This window comes from Periophthalmus magnuspinnatus, chromosome 10 (assembly GCF_009829125.3).
Source record: "Periophthalmus magnuspinnatus isolate fPerMag1 chromosome 10, fPerMag1.2.pri, whole genome shotgun sequence".
Lineage (NCBI taxonomy): Eukaryota > Metazoa > Chordata > Actinopteri > Gobiiformes > Gobiidae > Periophthalmus > Periophthalmus magnuspinnatus.
This window is the reverse complement of record NC_047135.1, coordinates 580,386-590,842: the sequence shown is the minus strand read 5'-3', so window position 1 is coordinate 590,842 and position 10,457 is coordinate 580,386. Positions and strand designations below refer to the sequence as shown.

Here is a 10,457-nt window from a genome sequence, read left to right as displayed (position 1 = left end):
TCCTCTTTCTCCTCCTCCTTCTCTCTCTCTCCCCCTCCTCCTCTGTCTCTCTGTCTCCTCTCCTCGTCTCTCTCTCTCTCTCCTCGTCTCCCCCTCCTCCTCCTCTGTCTCTCCTCCTCCTCTCTCTCTCCTCGTCTCCTCTCTCTCCTCCTCTCTCCTCTCTCTCTCTCCTCCTCCTCGTCTCCTCCTCCTCTCTCTCTCCTCGTCTCCTCCTCTCCTCCCCTCTCTCTCTCCTCGTCTCCTCCTCTCCTCCCCTCTCTCTCTCCTCGTCTCCTCTCTCCTCGTCTCCTCCTCTCTCCCCTCTCTCTCTCCTCGTCTCCTCTCTCCTCGTCTCCTCCTCTCTCCTCCTCTCTCTCTCTCCTCGTCTCCATAAATGCCTTCAGCTCCTGCTCCTGGACGGGGCGCTGTGATTGGCTCGTGCAGGGTGCGCTGTGATTGGCTGTAGCGGGTGTGTGGGCGTGTCTGTGGGCGGGTCCTTGTACTCCTCGGCTCTTCTCTCTCGGGTTACAGTTGAGCTCCAGCTTCGAGTCGCACCGGAGTCGCGCGGAGAGACTTTTTTAACCAGAAAACCCCGGACACGGCGCGGACAGAGCGCGGACACGGCGCGGACACGGCGTGGACACAGCGTGGACTCAGTGGACACAGTGGACATGCTCACGAGCGTCAGGGGCGGATGTGCGCGCGGGCCCGGGCCGGTGTGACTGGACGTTTATTCGTTGCACTTTTGTCTCGCGCGCTCCAGGACTCGGAGCTTTAACTGAGGGACCGCGCACGACTCCGCCACGCGCGACTCCGCCACGCACACGCCACGCACGGCTCGGCCCGGGCTGGACCAGGACACACCGCGCACGGAGGAGACACTGTGGCACGCGCCGGGACATTTACAACAGAGACTCGGGTGTTTGGAGCCGCAGGAGCCGCAGGACATGGACCCCGGGAGCCCCCGCGCCGCAGTGGAGCTGTGACTGATGGATGTTTGTAGGATTTATCTGTAGGATTTATCTGTAGGCTTTTGTTCAGGCTTTAAGCAGCAGGTCCAGGCTCCACCAGGGCATCTGACACAAAGCGCGCGCGCGTGTCCACCGCGGAGAGAAGAATCTGTGTCCGGCTCCAGGTCATTTTACCTCCGCGCGGGTCATCCAGGACACGGCGTCTGTCCCAGTTCAGCCAAGGACAGTGGTTCTGGCGCGCGCTCTGGTGCCACAGTAGGACATGAGTTTGGTGTCGAGCTCTCCTGCTCCAGACTGATCCAGACCCACGCTCCTCCTGAACCCCACACAGCTGCACGCGCGTCCGGACGCTTCGGTTTGTCCCCTCGGTGTCTCCAGGATGGCGGGACCGTGCTCGTGGAAGTATTACCTTTGGATCTTTATTTTGCTGTGCAGGTCCGCGTTACCTTCAGCCAAGTCTTTGGAGACGATCATCTGGAGCTCCCAGAATCCAAAGTAAGTGTCTGATCTGGACCGTGCGCTCGTGCGTCACGGGCCAGTGTTTCAGGGGGAAGTTTCACTGAAGCTGGAGGGAAACGCGCTGTTAAATTAGGGCCATAAAATCCAGAGGAGACGTGTGTGTGTGTGTGTGTGTGAGCCGCAGCCTCACCACAGACGAGGCGTGTGTGTGTTAGTGTATCTGTGTATTTGTACATGAGTGTATGAGTGTATGAGTGTACTTGTATACTTGTATATTTGTATATTTGTATATTTGTATATTTGTGTACTTGCACCCTGAGCCGGGCGCACGGAGCTGCTTTATTTCTCTGTGGGGACTTTCCCAAAGCGGCTGGACCCAGAGCCCGGGCCCTTCAGCCACAATAATAGAGTTTAATGACAGAGTTTGTTCACGCGCGCGTTTATCTGGAGACGTGGACGTTGGACTGGGTCACGTGCTCCTCCCAAACGGCCTCGCGTAACTGTGTCATTAGTGAAGAAGAATCTAGACTAAAATAATGTCCGTGCCAAGTGTGTCAGGCTGTAGCCCACTTCTGCACGACCAACATATTTCCTGAGCTTTTCCCATGAGCCTTTGCTGTACCTGGCGCGTGCACGAGGCCACTCTCCGTGTCCCTCCAGACTTTCAAAAACATCCAGATATTTCTCTTTAATCAAAATCAAAGGATTAATTGCTTCAAAGTATTTCCCTTTCCCCGTAATTGGACTGGGCTTAACTCCCGAGTATTTTACAACATCAAGAGAAAAAAAGTGAAGAATCTGAGGAAATAAGTTCAACCTGAGCCAGACCAGGTTTTTTTTTTTTTTTTTTTTTTTTAATTCAAAATAATATTCTCCATCAAAAACAAGCCCAGACTGTTGATAATAAAACTGCTCTGGTAACAATTATCACCCACTTAGGCTCAACTCCCACATTTGCATGAAGTGAGTTGGACAGAACAGAGGAGGAGGAGGAGGAGGAGGAGGAGGAGGAGGAGGAGAGTGAGACCTTTAGCCTCGGCTTTTCACTCTGCACAATCTGACCTTAAGTTTTGGGCTCACGGCTCCACAGGGGAAATAGTCTGAATCAGCTCATAACTAGAACTTATTCATTCAACTGGATCCTGGTTTAGTTCGGTCAAATGTCACCGTGTGTGTGTGTGTGTGTGTGTGTGTGTGTGTGCGCGCGCCGGTGTGTGTGTGTGGGCCTAACGCTGACGACTACGGCCCATCAGGATCTATTTAAGAGGAGGAGAAGTGGAACAATGAGCGAATCAACTTATCCCAAACTATTAGGGAAAAACGGCTGCAGTAAAAATCTTTTATTGTGAAAAACCCACAGATCACGCTGCTCTCGGGGCTGGACGCAGATAAAATTATAACAACAGTAACAATAATATTTGTGTTTTGTTTTTTTTGGGAAAGATTAGGACGATTAAGGAATGTCGTGTGTGCTGTTGTGTGTGTGTTGTGTGTGTTGTGTGTGTTGTGTGTTGTCTCAGTCTGTGTAAACGTCGTGGGCCTTTTGTGGAGATGTTGGTTTAACCTTTTGCTCGTCTTTTCTCCAAACGTTCGGGCTGATTACGCCGAGGGTCGTTCGGCTTTTGCTTCGTCGTCACAAGTGTCGCCGTTTTGAAAAATGGGACTCGGGTTTGAGAGAATAACTTTTATTTCGCAAGTTTGTGCTTTGGTTAAAGTTTTACGTCGAGTCGAGGTAAAACTTTTCAGCGAGAATTAACCTCACACTTTTTACTGCGCCGAGAGAGCTGGATACTTTTACTTTACAACGTGCAGTACTTCGAAATATATGCAGTATAATCTAAATATTTAGGTTATTTTTGAATAATTAGATGCTCAACTTTCAAGACTTTCTCACCACAAAACAGCTCAACTTTTAATTAATTATTTTAAATCTATTTTTGCCAAACTTTCAAACTTTTACTGTTTCACGGTAGAACAGATTTTGCAATTTTTCTAAACACAAATCTAATTATCGCTGTTGCGTTTCCTTTCCCCGCGCGACTCGCTTCACTCGAGGTCGTTCTTCTCCGGCCTCTCTCCCTCGTCCTGAAACTGCCTGCTCATGTTTCTACCTCCCCGTTTCGCTCTGCTCTTTGCGACTCCCATATTTCATAAAGTTCACGGTGGAACAATAACGCGCCTCTGCTCAAACTGTTCTCTACAACCTAATTACGCCGCCGTGCTAGTCCCGGGAAGGAAAAAAACAACAAAAAAAACGCAACAAAAGAAACAACCGACGATTATCTCCGTGTGCAATAACCAGAGACAAACCTGCTCCTCGAGTGAAACAGATCCATCAGCGGAGCCTCCGTTTCAGCCAATAAAAACAGTGAATACGTGCGCACCAATCAGCATCCATCTTGTCTATTTGCTCGCGGTAACGGCCTCTCTGCGGTCTATATATTGCTTTGTGGGTGTTGATAGAGACGGTACAAACCCAATGGGAGAAGGTACAGTATCTTTAGACCCATCTAAGATTTACGAGCTCTAACTTCCTGCGTGCACTTCGGGGAGCGCGGCGGCCCGGGTTAATAAATTAATCGAGGGGCCCGTTGTCGTACAGTACCGCCACATCTATACGCACAATATGTAACGACGCTCTCCCCACAGGCGCTGAGTTATGAGGCAGAAGTATAAGAACGCAGCGGGTTCAGGTCTGTGTGCGGGGAGGATGTCTGAGCCAATCCGTCCTCCCTCGCCGTCGTTTACTTTTATGGATCGGTATGAGCGGATCCGATCGGTCCGTGTTTAATCGATCTGCTCCCGGCGTGAGGCTACGGACGAGATGCAAAGACGGAGCGCGGCGTGACGGGGCGTAAACAACATTTTGGGAGGTTTATAAACGACGCCGGGGCTGTTTGTGTGAGAGCGACTGGTGCGTCCCGCCAAAACACAAGTCTCCTTAGAACATTTTGAACAGTAAATCGGATTAGCGCTCATTTAGCTGAGTGGGACTTAGCTCCGAAAATGTCACTCTGTTATGACTGATCACGTCCCGGTGGCTTTTTGTCCCGAGGAGGAGGAACCGTCCTGAGTAAACGCCGTGTACTCGTGTGTTGTTGTGCTCGTGTGTAGCGCTCAGACGTGCGGGGGAATGCAGGACCGCGCCGCTTTGCCAATTTAATGATAATCTGACAAGGCCGTGCGAGTCCCTGTCCCCCGGCCCATCCTTGGCTAATGTTTACCTTGTGACCCGTGGCTAACGCTGTGTTTGCTACAGCTCAGGAGACAAATAAGATGATGGGACGCACACACTCGCACACACTCGCACACACTCACACACACTCACACACACCTCTGAAAGCAGCTAAATAGCCACGGGCGCTGGGCACACACAGGCTGCTGCTGCTGCCGAGGCTCCGGCTGAATCAAAAACCCGTCTGGTTTTGGCAATAGATTTCATTGGCTTTTTGTAAACAGAACAACTACACAAACTCTATTCACGTATTTTTTTGTGCGGCCGCTTCAAGTGAAAACACATTTACAAAAGTCTAAATCACTACTTTTACTTTTCTAACTTGTGCTAATGTTGCCGTTTGTTTTGTCAAAGCGTCTTCTGCTTCTCAAGAAAAATCAAACTGCACAGAGTGTGAAATATACGACTAAAAATACACGTCCATGTTCGTAGTACTACTTCAATTTCAGCGGCTTAAATTACGTCTGCAACTATTACGAATACTACGAATACTGTGGCTGCTACTGCGAGCGTGACGGCTACTGCAGAAATATTTTCACTACTGCTGACCAAATACCAGCCGTGACTAAATATAACAGTACTACTACTTCTACTACTACTACACAGATTTTATAAAACCTGTTCTAAACTCTGAGTCGAAAAAGCCCAGAAGGAGTACTCCAGTCTGATACTTAAGTAAAAGTACAAATACAAGAAAAATTATCACATGAAAAAATGTATTAAAGTAAAAGTATTAAAGTACATGTTTAAGAATGTGCTTAAAGAGTAAAAAGTAAAAGTATTTCATGCAGATTTTGAGTCTTATGAAGCTTCAAATGTGGAGATTTTGATAAAGTTTTGAGCTGAATTTTCTTCAACAAAAACAAATGAATCGATCTTTTTTTTCAGTTTTTATTTGTATATTTTTATTTAGTTTAAATTCTGTTCGTGTTAAAAAATAAACCTCAGTCTTTTCAGCAGGTTTCACACAATCAGAAAAATACTTTTACTTTTCAGTCCAGTTCAGTACTTTAGTGGAGTAAAAGTACACATACTGCTCTCAGATGTACTACAGTAAGAGTAAAAAGTCCAGTTTAGTGAAGTACTTTTCCTCGAGTACTTTCCTCGTGCTGTTCCTCTTTTCTCTTTACTCTCCTCGTCTTATCTTTCCGCTCGTGACACTTGACTGGTTTTGTTTTGGGTTTAAGCGTCGTTGGTTTTGATGATTGCGTCTGATTCGATTAACGTGTTGATCTTTGTCCGTTTAGTTTAAATTGATCCAAACCGAGCGTAAAGTCGAGACGTTTACGAGTCCAACGGGTTAAACTTTTATTTTGAGACGAGGTGAATAATCGACTCGTTTCATGGAGTGATTGAAGCTAAACAAACGGAGCTGTTCTTATCGTGTCGTTTTAAAGCGGCTCTTATCAGAGTAAATATTGTGTTTTAAAGGCTCTGGCATAACCTGTGACCTTTGACCTTTGGGGGGTTTCTGCAGGTGACGACTTAGAAAAACAGAAAGTGCAAAAGCAGAAAACTGTAACTGACAGAACCTGTCCAACGAGAAGCAGCTTCAACGGCACAAAGACAAAGACACGAGTGAAAGTGTCTCTGACGGCTCAGTACTGCCAACTACAAGTACAAGTATTTGGAAGTATCTGTTACGAGTACTTAATACTACTGACATTTAAGTCTGTGCAATGATTACTCTGTCAGTGAGAAATAAAACCTGAGCATAAAATTTAGTAACGGGAAGTGAAGTTTTACTGCTGGTACTTCCACAACCTTAAGTACTGCTGCTACTACTACTACTACTGCTGCTACTACTACTACTACTGCTACTACTACTACTACTACTACTACTACTACTACTACTACTGCTACTACTACTACTACTGCTACTACTAAGTCCATTAGTACTGATACTTTTATTCTAAGTATTTGCATGCACCAAAAAGTTTAAATGTAAAAGTTTAAAAAATACTTTGTAAACTAACTTGTACTTTGCAGCTTAAGCAGTACTAGTACTATAATCAGTACTAGTACTATAATCAGTACTAGTACTATAATCATTATTGTTCCTCACTTGTCTCTAGTTTTACTAAATAACTTTGAGTCAGAAAAGATCTCTGTTCAGGAGCCGAGTCCTAAACCTCCACATACCAGACCTCCAACAGTTTATTCAGAATCTCCTTCCCTGTTTTTGTTTCTGGCGTTCCCCTCCTCCTCCTCCTCCCTCGCTCCCCTCCTCCCTCCTGCTGCCCTGGGACCTCCTCCTCCCCCTCGTCTCCCCCTCGTCTCCCCCTCGTCTCCCCCTCGTCTCTCGTCTCCCGTCTCTCGTCCTGGGTCCAGTTTCGTCCTGATACTGATCTCATTACACTCAGACTCGCAGCTTTAACCCTGATTTAAAGGTCCACAGCCGGAAATTGCCTGAGAGCGGCTACGTGGCTACGCTAACACCGCTAACACCGCTATGACCGCTATGCTAACGCCGCTAATTATTTCATTATCGCCACAATTATCCTACAAGCGACTATTAAAGTACCACGCTTTAACTTTATGTTTTATACTTTTTACTTAAGTAGAAGTGAATGTACTACTGCACTACTACTACTGCAAGTTCTAATACTACTACTACTACGACTGCTACCATTTTGTTTATTATCACTGCTGCTTATTTTTCATAATTTAGTCACATATTGGTGAATTGTTGTGTCTAAAGTACATGCAGTATAAGTAAAAATACTAGTAAATAAATGACTTTTAATTGTGTACATTTAAACTGTAAAAGTATCACAGACACGTGTCCCGTTGAAGTACTTCTGTTTCCTCTGCTGTTCTGTTCCACAAATATCTAAGTACAAGTATGTACATGAAAATACTTTAAGATGTTTTTATTTACACAGACTGAAACTTTAGTGTGGTAAGAGTCTGAGGCGACGCAGATCAGAGCCGCTCGTTGTGAAACGGGGCGGGGCCTGTGACCGCGGGTTTCTCCTTTTTGGAATTTTTTAACTTAAAGTCCAATTTTCACAACCGGAAAAAAAATATTCCCTCCATGTTTGAAGATAAATTTAATATTAATCAAATATCCAAATAAATGTATTATTATTATTATTATTATTATTATTATTATTATTATTGCTGCTGCATTAAATTGTATTTTGTTAAATTGGCCAAAGAACATTTAAAATACTTTTACACTTTTACATTTAAATTATAGTATTAAAAAAACATGTCTTAATATTCTAATCACACACAGGTTTATTCAGTTACTTTTTATTATGTGTTTATTTATTTCTAATTAAAGACAGAAAAACACACACACACAAACCCCCCCCCACACACACACACACACCCCCACACACCCACACGCACACCCCCATGCACATATACACACACACACACACACACACACAGTTGTGTTTTATATTTTTCTCTGATTCTTTCCAGTTCGAAGCCAAAATTTCATGATCAAATATCGACATGTCCCTTTAATTTAGTGAAGTAAATGTAATCTGAACATAGAGTAACTGTACTAGAGTACTGAGTGTACTCTGATTACTGTGAATACTCCGGGTACATGTGTCATATACTCACGTCCTCTGTGTCTCTGTGTCTCTGTGTCTCTGTGTCTCTGTGTCTCTGTGTCTCTGTGTCTCTGTGTCTCTGTGTCTTTTCTCAAACTTCACTTTTCCTCCTGTTTGTTTATCAAACTCCTGGAGCAGAGTCGTGTTTTTTGTGAAATGTTTTTAGATCTTTAGGCTGAAAAATGTGCGTGTTTTTTTTCCTCGTGTGCGTTTGGCTTCCAGATGGACTCGCTCTACGGCTCTACGGCTCTGTGGCTCACACTGTAAACTGATCAGGTCTGTGTGCGAGCGAGGCGTGGACGGCCCTATACACCAAACCCGCGGCCCAAACCCTCGGCCCCAAAAAACATTTGAAAGTAATTTTTTTCTGACTTTTTTCAAATTTGAAATGTCGGCGTTTGTTCTGTCTCCGTGTGAGCCGTGGTTATATACGGCTCTTTCATGTTGTACGGCTCCGTTCACAACTGGTGTAACAGCTGAAGGCAATAAGTGACTTGGACGAGCGCGCTGGAGCTAGCGTTAGCGTGATTGATAAGACGTCCAGAGAAATGTATCAACAGGATTCAGAGGGAAAAACACGAGTAGTAAAAATGTGCCCATAAAATCCACTGAAGCGATGGACGATTATATTACGGAAAGTTTGAAATGTGTCCTGAGCGAGAAGAAGAAGAGAAGTGTGGACGCTCCAGGTGGAGGTGTGGACGCTCCAGGTGAAGGTGCGGACGCTCCAGGTGGAGGTGCGGACGCTCCAGGTGAAGGTGTGGACGCAGTTTAGGTTTTATTAAATCAAACGTGTTCAAACTGTTCAGATGTTTCTCCATTTTCTCCTCGTTTCTTCTCGTTGAGTCTGAAGTTTTATTTGGACTGATTCATGTTTGAGTTTAATCTTTAATCCACTATTATTAAGACGCCATTTTGTCGATAAATCCCTGTTTTCACCTCCACCTGTGACACACCCACTGTGACACGCCCACTGTGACACTTTACTGTGACGTCCGCTCTTCCTTCTCCAGTTTTATTTTCTTAATTGTTGATACTCGTAGATTCTGCAGCGTCGCGTCGTCATTTGGGTACAAATGTTTTAAATGCTCTGCTCTAGTGTGACGTGTATCTGTCCACAGGGGGCGCTGCAGCGGCGCTTTGTTGTGACGACGTTTACGGCGACGTCAGCTCCATTGGACACCAGAGTTTGAACTTGAAATCTGCTTGAAATGTTTATTTTATTATGTGGTTTTAAATGAATATTGTGATTTAAAAAGTGTAAATCAAAACAAAATGATCCACAGAGATGAGAACCATAGAGACTCAAGCTCAGGACAGGTTTGACTTTGACACATTTCCAAACTTTAAACATTTATCACCTGTCGACACTTTTTACAGTTTTATTAAAGTGTGACCCAAGTTTTATAAAGTTTGACGTTAGCGTTTTGATGTAGCGTCGGCTAAAAATGACCGTTGCGTAATAAAAGGCACTTTTAGCCGCGCTCTAAATGAATCGTGTTAATTAGGCTCCTTAAAGTCTCTTAAAGTCTCCGGTGGGTCGTTCGGCACAAACGCTGCTCTCGGTTCTGACACACGTGGGTTGGACTCGTCGTTATTGGCTCTGGTTGAGAAACAAAAATGTGTTTTGGAAAATTAATTAAAGCCGTTCAATGGGACTTTAATGAGTTTAGAGCGAATTAAAGGGGCCATACCGGAGTTTACGGCTAATTAAAGGGAAGGTACCAGATTGTTGTCACGTAGTTAAATAAATTTGGTTTCCCTGCTCAGAAATCATAAAACGAGGCGCTGCGTTTCATTATAAACACTTTTATTGGACCAGGACGTGAGGCTGGTGCGCGGTTAGCATGCTAGTTGCTGTTGTTGTTGTTTTTGGCATCGAAAATTTGTGAAATGAGCTTGAAAACTCATCATGGTGAATCATTAGGAAACATTTGGACCATGTTTTTTATGTTTTTAAAAATGTGACAGCGAGAATCTAAGAAGTGAACCAGGACTAAACCGGGACTAAACTGGGACTAAACCGGGACTAAACCGGGACTAAACCAGGACTAAACCAGGACTGAACCAGGACTAAAGCAGGACTGAACCGGGACTAAACCAGGACTGAACTGGGACTGAACCAGGACTAAACCGGGACTGAACCGGGACTAAACCGGGACTAAACCAGGACTAAACCGGGACTGAACCGGGACTGAACCGGGACTGAACCGGGACTGAACCGGGACTAAACCGGGACTAAAC

The 10,457-nt window shown here is 45.1% G+C and overlaps 1 protein-coding gene across 1 annotated transcript in view; it reads left to right on the top strand.

Annotated features, from left to right (window-relative positions):
• The first annotated feature begins 509 nt into the window (after window positions 1-509).
• efnb1 (ephrin-B1) overlaps window positions 510-10,457 on the top strand; it is a 120,209-nt gene continuing 110,261 nt past the window's right edge. Inside the window, exon 1 of the mRNA XM_033974026.2 lies at window positions 510-1,445. Within this exon, the coding sequence (XP_033829917.1) occupies window positions 1,330-1,445 (116 nt within the window). The 5' untranslated portion in view covers window positions 510-1,329. The remainder of the gene's footprint in view (window positions 1,446-10,457) is intronic.